The sequence below is a fragment of the Uloborus diversus genome, unplaced genomic scaffold (assembly GCF_026930045.1).
Source record: "Uloborus diversus isolate 005 unplaced genomic scaffold, Udiv.v.3.1 scaffold_126, whole genome shotgun sequence".
Classification (NCBI taxonomy): Eukaryota; Metazoa; Arthropoda; class Arachnida; order Araneae; family Uloboridae; genus Uloborus; species Uloborus diversus.
The window spans coordinates 148440-169730 of NW_026557943.1; the positions used below are offsets into that span (position 1 = coordinate 148440).

Sequence of the window (21291 nt, forward strand, 5' to 3'; positions counted from 1 at the left end):
GAGAACCGCTTAACTGGTTTTTGAAATATACAGTTCAATTGTTTGTTGAAATTTTCGCTTTTACCGTTACGTTGCTAGTGTTCTAAACTTTCATCCACACGATGTCATTAAACAGTTTCTTTTTTTAATCACAAGTGTAGTCTTAAAAACATTTACATTTGTTTTTAAGATGTTTATTCAAATGATCTCTATTTTAATAAGTCCTTTCCCCCCCCTTTCTCTAGACGACTATGTAAAAAAGGAATTTCTTAAAGAGTGCCTTGAAATTGTAGAAAAAGAGTTCAAAGGCGATGTTAAGAAGCTTGGTGAGTCATTTTATAAATATTAATACATTAGCAAACAGACCCTGCGTTGCCTGGGTCAGTAATATTATTGAGAAACAATTCTTAATTTCATTATTTCCTTTTAGCTGTGTCCTGCGGTTTCACCGGCGTTAATAAGATAACAATATTTTTAAAAAAACTATGTTAAGTACATCACGCTTAGATGTATGTATAGTAAAAAATTACGCACACTTATCCACATCCATGTTTTCCGATAAATAAAAATAATCGAAAAAAACAAAGTAATTGAATTCCATCGATTTATAAATTGATAATTTTTTAAATTAGTCCGGTAAAAAATGCAGCAAATCCTTCCTCTCGCAGCTGGGTTCGAACCCAAGACTCTATTGTTGCTGGCCCAGCGATTTACAGACTGAACAATTCGAAAAACGCATCATGATTACTATCGATTTAATTTGAATTTATTGCTGCTCCACTCCTATTAGTTATACATCGTGATGTTATACAGGGTGCATCAGTACACAGCGTTTAGACTTTCAAGGCAGATAGAGTACATCTATACGATGGGAAATCACACAGCAGTGCATGGTCGGAAACGCTTTCCTGGCGTGATAGTGACGACACAGAGCACGAGAAAGACAGGACACGTATAAGAGGAGAAAATATGTTTATTACCTTTAGTACAACAAAAAACTAAGAAAAAAGAACATGAAGGAGCCAACGATCGTCATCAATGTGAGTGCTCGAAATGACGACTAAAAACGAAAATTTTTTTTAGTTACCCGGTCTGGCATTACCGTGTAGACTAGACTCTATAGCATTTTATCTTGTGGAGATGTTGCAGCCAATTTTCGATTTTGCTGTCTTTTTTTTACGTTTTACTTTTTTTTAAGTTATAATCAACGCCTCTTTTTAAAGCTGAAACATATTTTACTTTTAGGGTACTGTGAGAATTTGTCCTGTTATCCATCCAAAACTCCCCAGTTCCACTAATTTAATGCAAATATATTTTAGAATAGTGGTGACCAACCTGCGGGGCGCACCCGGCTCGCAAAGCTGTTTTGCCCAACGTTACAAATCGAAAAACACGATTAGTGACTATATCACTAATTCGGAGCCAAGTATTCTATTACTGGTGTCTGCGAAACATGCATTGAATACAACTAGGGTTCGCCCATCTGTTAAAATTCCGCCATATTCATTACTGAATATTTGAGAAAACGTATATGAATTTCCCTGCTTCTAACATTTTATGTTTTATTCTTATGCATTGGTTTAGTGTACATCTGGGAACATATTTTTACATGTACTCACAATACCAAACAGTAATGATTAAAGTGAAAAACCGACGTTAATAAAGCACAAATTTTGAAGAAAATTTTTTCTTCAAAAAGTGCTTCATTTACATTGGTTTTTCTCTTTCGTCATATTGTAGCACAAAGTTTGATTTTTTTATTCATCAAACAGTAATAAGTTATTCCAATTTTGTTTTCTATATGTTGCGTAACATAGTCTTATTGTGTGTTTATCTGAAGATAAATGAATGAAAGAGGATATTTCGATTGTTGGAAAACTGGCGGCTATTGTGCCTCGCCTTCCTCTTTGCCATTTAAAACTTGCAGTAAATATTATACATCTATAGGATGCACTGAAAAACATGCATCTAATACAAAAAGAGCCTATGTTTTCCTACCAGATACAATTTGTATCTGGTAGGTGAGAAAAAACTGTTATTCGTGCATTTCAGAAATCAGCAATTTTTCTCGCTTCATACTTTTTAATAAATTATGAAAGGATAATGATTGGATGCAGTCTGTCACGTGAATATGAATGCATGCCGACGGAGATACTTACGTCGAATAAATCTCAAACGTTAATGTAGATTCGCTTCAAACACACTTTGTTGGAAAAAGCTCTTGATGGAGAAACAGTATCGAAAAGTTTATACTTTCGGTATTTTTTTGAATAGTTCAAAAATTTTTTAACATGAAAGACAACACTAAAAACTAATGTTCGGCACTAAAAATTTGAAACAGTTGTGCAGATTATGAATACATTCTCAATTTTTGATTTCACGAAATAGAAAAAAAATATATATTGGTAAAAATTGAAGAACCATACAGCCATAGTCGGATAAATGGCAGTATCTGTAGTGATGAGTTTTAATTTCAATACTATTAATAAAGAAATGTTAAATGTTTCTTTTCACTCTTTAATTTTCAGCAGAGTCCAAATAAGCAGTTTTTACAAATAAAGCTGACGTACAATAGATGATAAAAGAAAGATAAATGAAAATATTTGCAGTTACTGCAGCCCTTTTCCTGCCCACAGAACCCCATCAAGAAAAGTGACAATACGCAATTTGGGGGAACGTGTTAGCCATTGATTTGAAGTGTAAATTTAACGCTCTTGCCTCAAAACTCCCACTAAGTTATCTTAAATAACTGGTGAGTAGTGGCGTAAAAAGAATATAGCCAAGAGTGACATATTATAAAAAATTCATAATTTAAAAGAATCTTAGAGCTTTAAAGCGTGCATTAGTAATTTAGACAACAAAAACTCGCAAGTAAACATCCCATCAGTTTTCTGCTCGCACTGTAATATTTCAGACTAAATCCCTTACAATTAATGTTGCTTAAAATCTAGATTTTCTCCAACGCCTTTTTTTTTTTTCTTTTTTTTGAGCTGTGTCACTTTCCTTGCCGCGGTGCGAAATTGTCGTTGACTTATGACGCAAGAAAGAGAAATATGACTGAATCAAAATAAAACGAATTCAAAGCTAAAATGTTTTAACAAAGCTGCGGAGTCACAAGGAAAAACTAAGAATTTTGAAGTCTCCGATTCCCCGCTCCTTTGGCCCAAATCAGTCAAATTCCGTTGGAACAGTCCGGGTTTTTCAGGGCCGAGGGGGGGGGGGGGGTGTCAAAATCTTACGTGCTCAAACTCGCATAAATTCCAAAACGAATAAACTGCCATATGAAATTGAAACTCGCAAAATTTTGTGCTTCCAGTGTAATAAAATTTTCTGAAACCTTGATCACAACATGGCAGTTCTTCTCACAAAGATGATCCGCCATTTTGGAGATTCTCAGGATTCTGATCTCGGAGGCTGAAAATTTGCATAAGTTAGTGTCAAAGGTATCTCTGCAATTCTATAAAATTTCATCCCATTCGGGAATAATCGAACAGGGACGGATTTAAAAATTTAGGTCAGTTGAGGTGGAGTCACTCTGATGTAACATTGTGACAATTCACATGCATCTTTCGGTATTTTTGACTTTATAATGATCATAAATCAATGCTATATTTAAGGAAGAGGATTACAATTGGATAAGAGATTGAGTTTATAATTACAGTAGAATTTGCATATACACTACTTGGTAATAAACTTTTATAAATAAACAAATTTTTTAAATTTAGCTCAAAAGGAAAAAATACGAAGTCAAAGAAAAAAAAAACGCAGGCTTGTAAGACAATAACAAAAGATGTGGGTGAAATGTGCATAATATTTATATCTGGGTGATTTCAAGTCAATTGACCTGATTTTTCAAACTGGCCAAGCTCGATCATGCTCGAATAGGAAGAAATTTTATAGAGGCGTAGAGATCTCTTTGAAACAAGCCTGATGCTTATTTTATGCTTCCGAATCCTGAGGATCTAGGATCTCCAAAATATAGTGCTCCAAAATGGCGGATAAGCTATGTGAAAAAAATTGCCATGTTGTGGTCAAGGTTACAGAAAATTTTATTACACTGGAAGCATAAAATTTTGGGAGTTTCAAGTACATTTGGCAGTTGATTCGTTCTAGTATTTATGTGAGGTTGAGTTCGTAAGATTTTGAGTAGCACGAATATAAACTCGTGAAAAACACTGTTTTATACTGAAATCATCATTTTTGAGACCATTTAAGTAATATTAGATCTCATGGTTTTTTGACATGAGTCTAAAACTACAACACGTGACTCAATCGTTATGGAGTAATTGACCTAAAACTTTGATTCTTGTTGTTTCAAATTATCAACTTTGAGACCGCGTAATTAAAGTTGATTAGCTGCCATGGGTTTCTAACCTGGACCTTAAACCACACAACTCGGACTATAACTACAGCTGTGTCCCAAAGTTGTTGACCCGTCGCGATCAAAATTATTGACCTAAACTTGGCCATTAAAAAAAAAAATCTGACTTTGAGACCATTTAACTACTAAAGCCAAGGGAAACGAAAGCTATTTTATGTTTTTCTAAGTACTATATTGTGTAGAGTAGTTAATCATATACTCATTTCCGAGGGTTACTCAAGGCTTTAGCAGGTATCCGGGTCAAAACAAGGCAAAAAAGTTTAAAAAATTGCATTTTCAATTGACCTGTACCCTCAAAGACATGAGTGAGCCAACAAAATATTTATACTAGAATGTACCTAGTATCAAGTAGTGTCCTTATTTAAAAGGATTTGCTGGGTTACTCATTGCTTTTAAAGCAAACATTTAGCTCTTTTTTTTCTCACGACCCTAAACTTTGACCTCCACTCGAGGGCCAACAAGTAAATTAGAGCGGAAAGAAAATTCACTTTTTCTTATCACATCACTTTTTCTTTGAATTTTCTTGTCATTCTTATAGTAAAATATCCGGAATGTTTCAGAAAATTGAAGGTGTCAACTATCAGGCCCCCATTCACTTTGTCCAACTTTAAAAAGAATGACTCTTAATATTTTGCGAAGCTGAATTTTATCTTTATTTTTTACTTGTTTGAAAGGGAGTCAATGTTTTTAATGGGAAAAATATATATTTGCTGCGTTGTTTAAAAATGCCAGTACAGTACTTGTTCGTTTATTCATTTTTTAGGTATGTATATCATGGGAGAGGCATATTTTGGGCTTAGAAATTAACTTAAGATGTTAACAAGGTGTGTTTTTTATAATTGGCAGTGTTAGCTGTTCAGAAAATACTGACATTCTAGAATATTTTCTAAAATGTCGATGTTGGGATGCACACTTCACAGATAAAGCAGAAAATAAAAAGAAAGGGAAAAATGCTTTATTGATCATACTTTCAATTATTTATAATATATTACACTAGCAAAAATACCCGGCGTTGCCTGGGTCAGTAATAATTATGAGAAACAATCGTTACTTGCCCTTGTTTTCTGTTTTAAGCGAAAGAATTTATAACAAACCTTTTTGACGTGATTAAAAATCGAGCTTCTTCCTTACTCATTAAACTAACAAGAAGTTCTGTCTAGAACTAGACGAGCCTACTTTACCGTATACCCATACTACTTTCTAGTACCTGAACAATATTCTCAAAAATAGCTAAAGTCGCAAATTTTTTCAAACATATTTTTAAAATACTTTAAGCTGATTTCTAGGAATAAAATATTCCTCACTCATCTAAAAAAATTAGATGCGTAAAAAAAAAAACAAACAAATAAAATAGCAGCCACTTTTAAACAAAGCAGCTAATACACTTTTTTCCATTAAAAAAAATCTTTAACAGCTTTCAAAACGAAAAAATAATAATTAAAATTAATAAGCTCATTAAAATAAATACATCATATTAAAAAAAATCGTCTTTTCCCCCTGTTGCCAAAAACATTTTTTTTTAATGAATTAATGCACTTACCAAAACAAAACAAAAACAATAAAATGTCAACTTAAAGAATTAATTTTCATTGTCAAAAAAAAAAAATCGTCTGCGCATATCTTTATGTAGAAACATAAATGACTTCGAGTTTATTCGCCAAAAACTGAGTACCTAAATTGAAACTTTAGCGTAAAAATAAAAGCAAGTCATATCAACAATAATTATTTCACAGTTAAAACCATAGCTGCGGAGTTGGAGTCGAAGTCAATCTCATTTTGAGATAAAGGAGTCGGAGTCGAATATTTAAGAATCGGAGTCAGTCATTTGTCCTCCGTGTATAAATTTTTGCCAAAGCTACGAAGTCAGACTCGAAGTCGGGGAGTCGGACTCCGATTAACTGTCGGGCACAGGAGTCGGAGTCGGAGTCAAGTGCCCCTAAATTCTCGGAGTCGAACTCTGGAGTTTGGCGTCAAGAGTTATTTCCAACAAAATTTGTTTGAAGTAAATCCGCCTTCAAGTACAGAATCTACATTGACTTTCAGTTTCCCCGTAGGCGCTATTGTTAAGGGATTTGAACTGTTCAAAATTGAACGGAAAATTGTTCAAATCAAAAAGATATTTTACATATAAGTTTTTCATCAAAAGCTTTTTCCTACAAAGTTTGTTTGAAGCAAATTCGCCTCACAGTTCGGAATTGCCTTGAATTTCCCCGTAGACGCTAATGTTAAGTTTTTTTGAACTGTTCAAAATTGAACAAAAAATAGTTCAAATCAAAAAGTAAAATATGGGAATGAGCTGTCCTCGCCGAGATCTTTCGAACAAAAAAAAGTTTTTTCGAATTGGACTATTCATTAAAAAGTTATTAGGGGGGGGGGGGACAGACAGACAGACCGACGGACCGACAGACAGACCGACAGACATTTTTCCCCATCTCAATACCCTACTTTCCAATTTTTAATTTTTCGATATTTATTTAATTATTTTAATTATTTTTGACATTTTTTTGTTTTTCGCGATATTTTTAAGGTGCATTCAGCCTTCTTTCATGCTTTTTTCTTCTTTTTCTGACTTTTACTGGGAAAGTAGGCTAAAAAGCAATAAGTATAAAGAACAAAATAGTACTCAATTAGAAACGAAACACGACATTTAAGCATATACAAATTTGAAGAATTTCCGAAATATGAAATTAAACTTTACATGTTTAAAAAGATTTATCTGTTAGTACTTTTTTTTTAATCAAAAACCTTCTCTGTATGTCTCTTGATGTACGAACTGTTTTAAAAAATGTAGCCGCCCGTGTTCCCCTTACACTTGCTTTAGTTATTTTGGGAAATTTCAATTTTTGTGAACACTTGGTGCGGTTTAAAATCTTACCAAATTCGCGAGAATCATTTTGGGACACTTTCGATAATACTCCCCCTCCTTACTAATTTTTATTATAGAAATATTGTTGCCAGATGCTGAGATACTTTTGGTCAAAATAAAATGGCGCTAAACGGTTTCATCCGAAATGTTTCCAAAATAAGTAGTAAAATTTGGCGATTGTTTGGAATCGTGCAAAAAGAAAAATTAATGGAAGTTTTTGTGCGGTTTATGGATTTGCCTAATTTACTTGTTGAATTATTTTACACAGTATTTTTTTTTTTTTTTTTAAGTATCTTTGATTGGCGATATTTTGTTTATATGGTGAAAGCTGAGAAACATTATTACGTAGTCTTTGGGCTCAAAAACAGCGACAGTGGAAAAAACTGCCAAATGCATCAGCAACTGAAATCTTTCTGAAAAAATTCTGGCGATATTTCTGCTGGTTGGTTGGATATAGTGAGCAAGTGTCAAATCAGCATAAACAATAATAATAAACCATTAATTACATAAGTTCCGTTTGAAAGTAAAATGATCAGCCAAATCCATTTATTTTTAGCCAATCTTGTGAAAAACGTTACTTTAAGATTTGACTTGAGAAAAGCCTCGAACAATCACACGAATCGCAAAAATATTGAACAGTACAACAATTCTAGCTATCAACTGAGAGTTGAGATGATACACTAAATAATGAATTGGGTTGAGGAGAGCCTTCGAACATGGAACAAAAAAAGCTCATATCTCGTTTTTCATACAACTTAGAACTTTCTAACAGATGCCATCTTCAGCAGAAAAATAAGCGCTTTCGATGGACACATAATTTTAATATGTGCATGTATTTTTTCACCGTCATATTGGGATATTTATGCGAAAATTTGGACATATTAGAATAAAAAAGGAACTAACAATCGGATTTTTTTCGAACTGGTCTACAAACCTCCCCAGTACCAAAAAGAACAAACCGTGAAAGTTTCAGCCAAATCTGCCGGGTAGTTTCTGAGATCTTAGGAAACAAATTTACTAAACTCCATTTTTATATATATAGATCAGCGGTTATTTTACTTTAAGTAGTATATTAAAAATAAAAAAAACCTTTCCTGAACTTTATTTTTTTTTTTAAATCAGGAGCGAGAATCGTCGCTCTTGAGAAAGACAAAGAGGAGAAGGATGGCCGGTTAAAAACCCTTGAGGGTGAAAACCAAGAGATGAAAAAAGACATAAAGAAACTGAAGAGGAAAAATATTGTTTTGGAGAAAAAATCCAAACAGTCGGAAAAAGGTACTAGCTAAAAGCTTTTTCCTAATATTTTGTACTGTATTTCATTGTATACTATATTTTATGGTATAGTTAAAATATTATGGTATCTAACTGGTATCTATATCTAGTATCTAAGGAAGAGATACACTTTTGAAAATTATGAAAAAATAAGGGCACTTTAGGTGTTAAGGAAATGGTAGTTTTTACTTCCTTTTACAAAAAAGGAAATACTGTATTCGCGAAAAAAAATTTCACTCAAAAATCGGCCTTCATTTCTATTTTGCTCACCCCCGAATAAATGTTGGTTTTTCTTTCGACTAGACCACACTTGGATATATGCCTAGGAACGTACAGATACCCGAAATATCCATTTTGACGATCCCCGAGTTAATTACAACGAGTTTTCTCGTGACGTCTGTATGTACGTATGTATGCATATGTATCTCGCATAACTCAAAAAACAGTGTCGTAGAAAGTTTAAATTTGGTACGTGGACTCCTAGTGGGGTCTAGTTGTGCACCTTCGCTTTTGGTTGCATTCGGATGTTCCTAAAGGTGTCTTTTGCCCCTTTTTGGAGGGAAATCATTTTTGATTTCGATGTAAACTCAGGTGGTGTCATAATTTGGCGGCCACTTGGCGTTATATCGCCAGTCTTCTGGTCGCGACGTTTTGTCGCCACCTTGAAAAGAACAGGCGACAAATTTGGCTTGTTTCTTTTTTTATATTTGGTTTCAATTTGGCCACTGTTGGTGATATTTAGAGAGTAAACTAGTGAATCCCATTAAAATTGCCAATAATGGGGAAATGACATAAAGGAGTAAAAGGCAGTCATGTGATGCACACATCAGCTCGAGAAAAGAAAATGAAAATTTAAATAGAATTAGGGATTGCAATACCGGTATTCCGAATACCGGTAATTCGAGCGTTTTTGCAAATCCAAAGTACCGGTATTTGCTGAAGTAAAATACCGGTATTTTCGATATTAACTAAAAATAATAAATAGATTCAATTAGAGTCATTCCATGGCAAGTGACCCAGGGGTCCCCACTCGACAATCTCCGATTTGGATTAAATTTTATAGAGGTATAGGCCTTTGACACTAACCTATGCAAATTTTCAGTATCCTAGATCCTAATCATGAGGATCTAGGATCTCCGAAAAATGTGATCCAAGATGGTAGATTAGCTTTTTGTGCCAAATTGCCAAGTTAACACCAAGTTTACAGAAAATTTTATCACACTGAAAGCCTGAAAATTTAGCCACTTAAAGTATGTTTGACCGTTAGTATATTCAGGTATTTTTGTGAGTTTCAGCTCGTTAGATTTTGTGTAGCATGCGCGTAAACTTGTGAAAAAGCGCGGTGGGAAAATTTTTTCCTGGATTGTATTTTGTCATACTGTTGGGCCGAAACACCATAGTGGAGTTGGGTACAATGCGTTGTGTTGTGATTTGGTGGACTATTGGACCGTAGAATATAGAAGAAATAATAGTTGGATTCATTATAGCACATTGAATATTTATTAAATAAAATAGTACATATACAATTCTAATCTAACCTTAGATATTTAGTCAAGAGTTAAACATTAATACTCAAAACAATAAGAATTTCAATAATTAACACATCATAATTCTGCTCTCCAAAGAAATTACACTTTAATCTACTGGTTTAAATTAAGTAGTGGGAAGTGGGAGCTAGTATGGTACGTACCAAGATTTCAGTCCCATATCAATGAAGTAATCCAAAGGCACTCGCGGGAGCGCGTTTCTATCATGACTCCGGACAAAACGTCTCGGAGAAACACAGAGCTCCAGAAAGCTCTTCTACCCTCAAAACTCTATCTTCTCTTTTTGAAAAATCCTAACTCCCCGTTTTATACTGCGGGATGCTGTTCCCTGATCGGGACACATTCTCTGAGGATCATAGTTCAAACATCTGGAGATTCAGCTTCCAGGAAAATCCTATGTTTTATGGAGTACGGAGTGTCGCAAAGTGTCAGAAGGGAATTTTGTTATTCCCAAGTCTTCTATTTCATGGACTCGAAAATGTCAGAACTTCAGAAGTTATATCCTGCAGCTGTGACTCGGGGACGGGAAAATGTTTGAAATCTCCGAAAGAAGCTAACCCCTGTTGACCCAATGCGGGTGTCGCAGAGAGAGAGGAAAATGCCCTTCTGAATTCTAAGTGTCGTTTACTCATAACAAGCGATGTGAAAACTTTCCCGCCAAAGTGTGTTTACTTCTAACTCTCTATTTTATGATATGCAACTGTTAGCAGAATGGATGTCCTTTTCCAGGCATGTGGGGCAGAAGATCAAAATCCGGCCCCACACTCCTGCCCCTCCTCCGGGGCCAGGATCTCGCCAGTCTTTTTGTTGCCAAGTTTTGTCGCCAACTTGGCGACAAATTTCTCGGATTTTTTTTAAATCTGGTTTTCATTTGGCTACTGTTGGTGATATTTAGAGAGTAAACTATTGAATCACATTAAAATTGCCAATAATGGGAAAATGACACTAAATTGGAGTAAAAGGAAGTCATGTAATGCACACAACAGCTCGTTTATTAAAAAAGTGGCTTTTTTTTCGAAAACCTATAGAAATTTTTTTTTCAACAAATAAGTAGTCAAAATGTATTATGTCATCCTTAGTGTCATTCCACGGAAAATGGTTATTTTGTTCCGCACGTGACGCTTCATATATTTCATAAAAAATAATTTAAAAGGATGATTAACAAAATTTTGTTGATTAAGAAATCACAAACGCATTTGTGAGTTAACCATGAATATTCTTCAAAAATTATTTCCTTTCTCCATACCTGCCAACTCTACTGGTTTTTCCGGGAGATTCCTGGATTTTGATCTTTTCTCTTGATTGTGTTTAAGATGTAAGGAGCATTTGGTTGTACTAAGAAGGAAAATAAAAAATTCTTTTTATTTCCTAACTAAGAACGAAAAATCCGTAGTAAACATTACTGTATTTTTTAATGATATACTGGATGTTTTTCCCAGTAGATATTGGCAAGTATGTTTTTATAAAATAGAGGAACCGTCACGTGCGGGACAAAATGATCATTTTCAATGGAATGGGCATATACATATTTTTTTCAATGATTTAAATTATTTCTAAACTAATACGATGTCTCCTTTACGTTGGAACCATAGCTTTCAAAATTTGTAATTTGTTTCGTCATTGCTGTATTAAGAGCAAAAATATTAGCTTATTCATAAGCAAGTTACCAGAGGTTGATATTGGATGTCCCGTACGTGACGCATGTAAATAAATTGTATTTTAAATAACAAAATTGTTTAATAAAAATATAATTGTGTCAGAAGCATCTCTTTGCATCAAATGTAACGATTTAAAAAAAATGCTTACCCCTGTTTAATTAAAATATTAAGAGGCATGACAAAATGTTAATGAAATTTAAGAGTATTTTTCTCCAGCACGTGACGGTGGAATGGGACCTTTTTATATTATAAAGGCGAAAGTGACTGTAATTCTTTCACGCTTTAACTGCTCAACCGATCGTCATGAAATTATTTATAGACAATGTCAGGGATGCAGAATAGATCGTAGGGCAGAGATGGGCAGATTTGTATTCGTTAATCCCAATTTGATTCACAGCACCTTAACGTGACAATACGAATACATTCGTATTCACAAGTGTGAATTTGAATATTCATATTTGCAAGTGTAAAGAATACGAAAGTCGGATTCATACCAGAGTCATTCCATTTCAAATCAGGCAGGCAGGTATGAAAAGTGTCATATGACCATCACCGATTGTTTTGAAAAAAATACAGTCGTTACGACTAAGGGACATATGAAATATCCCAAAGGGATTTTGCAAGAAAATTTTTTTTCATCAGTTACAGCCTATTAAAATTCTGCACAAAGTCCGCCATTTTGGAAAAAAAACGGCAAAAGCACTCCATTTGAAATGGACACTTTTTCAAAAGTATTTAACCTATTTGAATAATTATTTTTTCTAAAAATAAATAAGGACCCATATATCCTCTAGACATCGTTTTGAAAGTTTAGTTAGGTTTTTTGATTAAGAAAAAAAAATCATTTTTGCGGCGAAAAAACTGCATTTTTACCGATTGTATGATTTTTTTCTCCATGAAAAAAATTTTTTTTTTACTAAGCGGAGATGGCAGTCTAAAGGTCTTATATGATAGTTTCATAACATATTTTATTATAATCCTTGGATGCATAGTCTCGGAAATAAAATGTGAAATTTTGGAAATTTTTAAAAATTAGCGATTTTTGAAGTGATTTTACTCAAAAAACCCATTTTTTTTAAATTTAAATTGGCTCATTTGAACCCCATATAATGCTTAACAAGTGGATCGACACCGCATCCCGTATTTTTTTCCCGTAGAATGTTTTATGATTTTTTGAAAGTGACATGATCCCCCATTGCATGCATGTAAAATAAAAATGTCTAATTTCAGTAACTGAAATTCTGATTATATTAATGCCTAATAGCTACAATAACGGTGCACTTTATCAGGAACAACTAAAATCTTACTGACTTTTAATAATTTATCAGTAACAAACCGCTTTTGATGACCCAGTCAATTCGTCTTTTTGTAAGACTGTGTGTAGTCTTTAGATAGAAGAGCCTTTGGTGATTATATTAATGACTAATAGCTACGATAATGATGTACTTTATCAGTAACAGTTAAAATCTTTCTCTTTTTTATAAGTATTAGTTTATTTTGTCTCTAAAGCTATGCATTCACCGTTACTTTCATATGCAGCAACGAATCATATTTTTTCTCTTGCAATTCTCTTTCTCTTCAACTCAATGACACGACAGAGGAAACCATCAAAGGGAAGAACAATACAATGCATTTAAAACGATTAATTTTAATTTCGTGCTTTGGTTGTCATTGGCGAATGTTGTCACATAATTTTCGGATCCTACCTCGTATGATTACTTTTATACGTAAGAATATGTATACTACTAAACTCAAACCGTAAAACTCACTTGTAGTTTAAGAATTTAAAAAGCCCACATGTTTTATGAGAGAAATAATCAGTTGAACATGGTTGTAAGTTGTGGTAACCAAACAGATCACCAAAGGTAGCTATTATAGCCAGGGATCCAATTTCTAACAAAAGAAGTTCAGGATACCTATAGTCTTCAGAACTTATTTTAATGCTTAAGTGACTTGAATTCGGTTAAAAATACAAAAGTTTGATTGAAACAAATAAGGAAGTATGGGAGCGCAGCTCCCATAACAATTGGGCGCTCATCAGCAGAAAAATATATTTATACGAATATATTATTATACAAAAAGACGAATTGACCTGGTCATCAGAAGCGGTTTGATACTGCTATATTAAGTCAGTAAAATTTTATTTGTTGCTGATAAAGTGCATCATTATTGTAGCTATTAGGCATGAATGTAATCAGATTTTCAGTGACTGAAATTATAAATTTTTATTTTACATGAATGCGATGGGCGATAAGGTCACTTTCAAAAGATCATAAAACATTCTACGGGAAAAAAAAATACGGCATGCGGTGTCGATCCACTTGTTAAGCATTATATGGGGTTCATATGAGCCAATTTTTAGATTTTTAAAAAATGGGCTTTTTGAGTACAATCACTTCAAAAATCGCTAATTTTTGAATATTTTCAAAATTTTAAATTTTATTTCAGAGGCTGTATGCATCCAAGGATTATAATAAAATATGTTAAGAAACTATCATATAAGGGCTTTAGACTGCCATCTCTGTTTAGTAAAAAAACTTTTTTTTCATGGAGAAAAAAAATCATGAAATCGGTAAAAATGCATTTTTTTTCGCCGCAAAAATGAATTTTTTTCCCTATCAAAATTCCTAACTAAACTTTCAAAAACGATGTCTAGAGGATATATGGGTCATTTTTTATTTTTAGAAAAAAGAATAATTCAAGTAGGTTAAATACTTTTGAAATACAGTGTCCATTTCAAATGGAGTGTTTTGCCGGTTTTTCCAAAATGGTGGATATTGTTCAGAATTTTAATAGGCTGTAACTGAAGAAAAAAATTTTTTCTTGCAAAATCTTCTCGGGATATTTCATATGTCCCTTAGTTATAACTACTGTAATTTTTTCAAAAAAATCATCGGTGATGGTCATGTGACAGACACAGCCTGATCTGAAATGGAATGGCTCACCTATGAGTCCAAATCTATTCGGATTCAGACCTGTGAATCAGAATGATTTGGATTCATATCTATGAATACGATCTGTTTGGATTCTCACTTGGATTCACTGAAAAATTCAATTTAAAAGGCCAATATAAATAAATGTTTGTCTGTACCTCGCTGCAGTTCGAGTTTTGGGTGTTAGCGAGTTTTTGGACGTATATTGGCGTTAAACCCGAAAATGAACTTCCTACTATTTGGAGCCCCAAGTCGAATACGACTATAGCCAGGTTTTAGAAGTCCATAAATAGTTAAAAATCATGATTTCATGGTCATAAACGCTAGAAATTTCCGCTAATTTTTCGTCTAGTCGAGTGCTCATACTTGGGACAGTTTTGAACTTTTATCTCTAGTAGCATATTAATCATACGTTTTCCATTCGAACGAAGTATTTCTATTGTCAGGATGTGCCTTACTACTTCCCTTCAAGACAAGGTATAATTGTGTAGATTTGTCCCTTTAAAAATAAAGCAAATGCATTGTCCCAAGTTACGGACCTCCTTCACTAACTTGGGACACTTATTTTGATCTTTCCTTCGTGTATTCAGCAAAAGATAATAGTTTGGGACACCAACTATCATTTTAAAGAAGTTTATTTTACAACTCAATAAAGAAAAAAAATAATTTGATAAAAATAATATGATCTTGTGATTTTCAATGATTTCAGAATGTACACTTGCCTCTGAAAACATCGAAGGTCTCCCCTCCCTTCTTAATTCTTTTGAATCTAATATTTCTGCTTTCCCCTCTTGGAAACATAGAAGCAATGGATGAACCCGAATAATTATTAGCACAGCTTATTTTTAGCTTTTAATGTTCCTTATTTCACATAATTTCACATTCCTTTTCATTCCTTTATAGTAACGCTAAATTCACTTCAAATAAATTTGCCTGATGTATACTTCGACTCATTTTCATTAGTAGAAGTAACAAATGTATTTTTTTTTTTTTTTTGACGAAACGTCTTTTGTTCATGAATAGTTCAATTTTTTTTAAACAATCACAACTGTTCTGTCCTGTTATGGTATGGCACATTTATTGTCGTCAAAATATCACTGAATATATAATATTTTGTATCCAGACATATTTATTAATACAATTATAGTTTTTTCCTCAATATTCTATCTATACTCTTTATGGTTTAATGCCTTAACTTGGAACAGTGTCCCAAGTGTGGAACATATTTGCAATTTCTCAAACTTATGAATAAATAAGTTCAACTTAATTAGTTGGATGCAAATGAATTTGCCTAAATCAGACACAGGTATATAGTCGAGATGAATTGTGAAACGAATTAAAACTAATTCTGCTCAGTTAGCGTAGGTAAACAAAGTTATTTCCATACTTAAAAAGTGCATATTTTTTTGAAATTTTCAAACTCGTAAAAATAACCCATAAAACTAATACATCAAAGTTCAACTCGCACAGCCTCATAATAAAACTATTTATTCTGTAACACCATTTATTCCTTACTGGTGCAGTACCAACAGGTGTACCAGCCCTCAAAACTAAGGGTAGCTCAGTCCGTTATCTATCGAAAATAGGAAATTATCATTAAGAAAAAATGGCCTTTGTTATCTTTGCTTATCTCGTGGTCATATATTTCGAACTTGTAAAGCAAAAAAGGTTTGTAGTAGGTGTAAAAAACGCCATTCGGAATTAATTTGTGAAGGGAATAAAGTAGTTTGGCCCTCCCCGGGCACTGGCGCCTCTGGCTCGGCGGCAGTCAAAACAAGCGAATCTGAAATTCCTTCTAATAAGATCATTTCCTGCTCGAATGTAAACACTTCTAGCTGTGATGAAGTATTATTGGAAACTTGCAATGTCCTTTTAGAGCATGAATCATATAAGAGGGAAATAAATTTATTGCTTGACAACGCTTCACAAAAGTGTTTTTTGAAAAGGGATTTAGCAATTGAATTAAAATTGCCAGTAATAAGACAGGAAGATTTATTGGTGTATACATTTGGTTCGAGAGAACCGATGTGTAAGAAATATGATGTTGTGCAATTAACTATTAGCAATGCTCGTGACCCTTAAAAGAAAATATGCATAGAAGCTTTGCTCAGCGATATCATTTCTGGTACGCTATTTAGAACTTCGACCAATAAATTAAAACAGGCGCTTATTGCTAAAGGCATTGAAATGTCTAGCATAAATGAATCAAATGAAAGTGAAATTTCCCTTTTGATAGGCGCGCAATATTTTTGGCAAATTCATTTAGGAAAAAAGGAGAAGATAACAAAAACTTTGTTTGCAATTGATACCATTTTTGGTACAGTAATTCAAGGTAGAATATCTCCGGTAGAAGCAAGTTATAAACAAACCACCTCAATTTTTAAAGTTGAATGTTGGTCCGATTTGAATAAAAATTTGACCCAATTTTGGAATTTAGAATCCATGGGAATTCATGATATCGAAAAGGGTTTGTCGGATTGCGATAAAGATTTCATTTCGGATTTTGAGAAAAACTTAAAGTTTAAAAACGGGATGTATGAAACAAAATTATTTTGGGGAGAAAAGCCAAGTGAATTGCATAATAATTGGGAGATAGCGAAACGAAGATTTGATACTTTAAAGGTTAAAATGAAAGAAAATGATTGGCTGTATAATGAGTATATCAATATTGTTGAGGACCAGCTAAAAGGGAATATTGTCGAAGAATGTCCTTCAGATTTTGAAATGAATTCTTATTACATGCCCCATTCTGCGGTAGTGCAAACCGATAAAGAAACCACGAAAGTGCGTATGGTTTTTGACGCATCGTCAAAGGGTGCAAATCAAAAATCTTTGAATGACTGTCTGTACTCTGGGCCTGCTTTGAATCCTCGGATTCTTGATGTGATTTTGAGGTTTCGCTAATACGAACATGCTTTTTGTAGTGATATTCAGGGTGCATTTTTAACCATCGGTATAGCTGAGGAAGATAGAGATTATTTAAGATTTTTTTGGTTTCCGAAAGAAGGGGACTCTTAAGTCTTACAGAATATTACGTATGGCTCGTGTGTCCTTCGGCGTTATGAGCAGTTCATTTATATTGGCTGCTACGATTAAGTACCATATACGAAAGTACAAAGAGGTAGAGAAGGAAGCTTACGAATTGCTAAATTCTTCCCTTTATGTAGATGACCTGTTCGCAGGTTCATCAGAGTCCGTTGGTAAGGCATTCGATCTATCTAAAGGCGCGGTAGAGATTCTTAAAGACGCAAATATGAAATTACATAAGTTTAAAACTAATTCGGCGGACTTAAGAAAATTATGGAACGACAATGGTATTGAGATAGAGGAAACCGATAAATTAGGGGAGCGTCCTTTAAAAGTTCTAGGCCTAATCTGGAATTTAGAAAGTGATACATTCAAATTAGATGTGCAACCATTACTTGACATAATAAAAAATTTAAAGAATTCAAAGCGATGTGTTCTGCAAACGGCCGCGAAAATCTTTGACCCCGTAGGTTTTGTATCCCCGTTTGTTTTAATTATAAAATGTTTGTTGCAAGAAATTTGGGAAAGTGGCTTAGGATGGGATGAGGAATTACCTAGTGAGTTAACGAAAAAATGGAAAGCTTGGTGTGCTCAAGTTTATCTTTTAAAAGATTTCACCATCGACAGAAAGTACTTTTCGTATCCCGTGGATGAAGCGAAAGACTTGCAGATCCATATCTTTTGTGATGCAAGCCCCAAAGCATTTGGGGCAGTTGCGTATTTTCGTTATTTGAGTAAGGATGGAAACTTATCCACAAGCTTCATAACTGCTAAAAGTCGAGCTGCTCCCCTCAAGAAGTTAACCCTACCTCGACTGGAACTTTTGGGTGCAGTTTTAGGCTCAAGAATTTTGAATTATTTAAAAAATAGTTTCAATTCCCCAGTTTCGAAAGTTTACCTTTGGAGCGATTCTTTAATTACCCTGCATTGGATAAAGGGAAAAGCTTCAAAGTACAAGCAATTCGTATCGAATAGAATAATTGAAATCCAATCAAACACTGATCCAAGAGACTGGCATCACTGTAGCAGCAGAGATAACGTCGCAGATTACGTTTCGCGTGGAGTTTCAGTCGAGAAGATCATAAGTGATGAAACTTGGATCCATGGCCCTGAGTGGCTTCGCATGGCGGAAAGTAATTGGCCAAAAACTACGAACTGCAATTTTTCTCCAGACAAAAGTTGTGATGACGGCGACGTAGTGAACAAGTAATTGCTTTTGCTTGTGAAATTGAAGCAAATACAACCGCAATAATCGACTTGACAAAATATTGCAGCTTAAGAAAACTACTACGTGTTACCGGTTGGGTACTTCGTTTTGTCTACAACATCCGAAAGGGTTCAAACAAGCGAAGCGGCGAATTAACTGCAGAAGAATTAAATGGTGCCGAAAAATATTGGATTAAAGCTGCGCAGAGAGATGTTTTTGCTGAAGAAGTCGCTTGTTTGAAACAAAATAAACCCTTATGTAAGACGTCATCAATTTTAGAATTCATCCCGTTCCTCGATGAAGATGAGCAATTACGGGTTGGGGGACGACTACAAAATTCTAAGTTTATATATGTACAAAAGCATCCTGTTCTGTTACCGGCCAAGCATCACTTTGTGAAATTATTAGTTCGAGATTCGCATAATAAAGTGTCTCACGGTGGAGTTAATGAAACTCTCTTAGAAATCCGAGAGCAATTCTGGCTCATTAAAGGGAGGCAGACTGAAAAATATCTTGAAAAAGTGTGTGATGTAAAAGATTCAATTCGTCATCTGGTGTTCAAATTACTGCACCATTACCGACTGTTCGCGTTGAGCAATCAGATGTGTTTGCCACTGTAGGGATCGACTTCGGAGGACCTCTCTACATAAAGAACAGCGACGAAAAGCACTGCATAGTTTTGTTTACGTGTGGTGTGACTCGAGCTCTGCATTTGGAACTCGTCAACAGCTTGACTACCGAAACTTTTCTTTTGGCGCTTCGGCGTTTCATTAGCCGTCGTGGATTGTGTTCTACAATTGTGACTGACAATGCAAAAACCTTCAAGCGAAGTGAACTTGAGCTCAAAAATCTGTGGAATGTCATTAGCCATCCTATGGTTAAAGCTTTCTACGCTAAACATAAAATCCACTGGCAGTTTATAGTCGAGCGAGCAGCTTGGTGGGGCGGCTTCTACGAAAGACTTATTCGGTTAGTCAAACTTGCTGTAAGAAAGACTGTTGGTAGGACAACACTATCTCGTGAAGAACTGGAGACACTTTTGATTGAAAGAGAAGGAGTGCTTAATTCTCGGCCTCTTACCTATGTATTTTCTAGTGTAAACGAACCTGAACCCTTAACTCCATCCCACATGATTTTAGGGCGTAGAGTGAGTAGTTTACCACCTGCCAGGCTTGATTTTGATTCTAACTTGTCGAACAGGAAAATTTTGATTAGAAAATTTAACTTTCGGGAAAGAATACTAAATGTGTTTTGGTATAAATGGGCTAAAGAATATATTTTACTGTTAAAATATGCTCATTGTGTTTCACCAACAGGTAAAATTAAAGAATTTAAAGCTGAGGATGTGGTTTTAGTTCATGATGAAAAACTTCCCAGGCATTTTTAGAAATTGGGAAAAATTGTGGAGGTATTTCCTGGCAGGGATGGTAAAGTACGTTCTTGTAAAATAAAAACTCAAAATTCAGTAATTAAAACCTGTTCAATTGTTATATAACTTAGAACTTGATGAGTGATTATTTGCTAAAGAATGTTATTGATGTTTGAATTTATCATTTCTTTTATTAATATTTTGTTCTTGGATGTTATTTTGAATTACATAACTGATGGTAATTTGTGATTTGTTGTTGTAAGTTAGGAATGAACCCCCGGGTCATTCGGGAGGGGGAGTTTGTTGAGACTAACTGTAACTGTGCCTGAACCGCGAAAAAAAGGATACGATTGCAGCTCTGACGAGCGAGCAGATGCGTTCCGATTCTTCTTTTGTGTATGTAGTTGTTCTGTGTCATCTGTGTAATAAAGTGTTGTGATCCTCAATTATGCAGTTTGGAGTTCTTGACCCTTCCCTTCTGACAGGTAGGTGCATTTTCTACTTTTGAACTTGATCTTTATCTTGATATTTAATACTCGCCAAGTATTCGTATATAAGACACTTCAAATTTAGCAACTCTTCAAATCGATCATTGACACAAGGCTACCATACTTTTTTAAAATTTTGGATAAGAAAGAGCTGGAATAGTTGCAATTTTCCCTTCCACTGTGTTCAATTCGAAGAACATGGCGAAGCGGCGGTTCACACTGTTCAGGTAAGCTGTTGCAATCGGGCCGCAATATTGCAGATCAGACGTACACTCTAAGAAATTTCACCGTTAGAATACGGTCAGTGACCGGCAGAAAATGGTCCGGTCACTGCCCGTAAAAATAATATTCTGCCCGTAATCTTTCATGACCGTAAAAATAATAGGTTTGCCCGTAATTTCCTCCCCGTAAAATAAAAGGGGAGTGACCGTAAATTGACAATGTGCCCGTGAAAATTATATTCCTTTTTCTACGGCCACTGCCCGTACATTGACTATGTGCCCGTAAAAGCTAGAATTTGTTTTCTACGCCCATTGACCGTAAATTGATATTATTCCCGTAAAA

At 34.4% G+C, this 21291-nt stretch overlaps 1 protein-coding gene across 1 annotated transcript in view; it reads left to right on the plus strand.

The window, feature by feature from the left end:
• The first annotated feature begins 229 nt into the window (after positions 1–229).
• LOC129232546 (nucleolar protein dao-5-like) overlaps positions 230–21291 on the plus strand; it is a 44539-nt gene continuing 23477 nt past the window's right edge. The window contains exons 1-2 of the mRNA XM_054866681.1: positions 230–305; positions 8349–8501. Coding sequence (XP_054722656.1) covers positions 8429–8501 — 73 coding nt within the window. The 5' untranslated portion in view covers positions 230–305; positions 8349–8428. The remainder of the gene's footprint in view (positions 306–8348; positions 8502–21291) is intronic.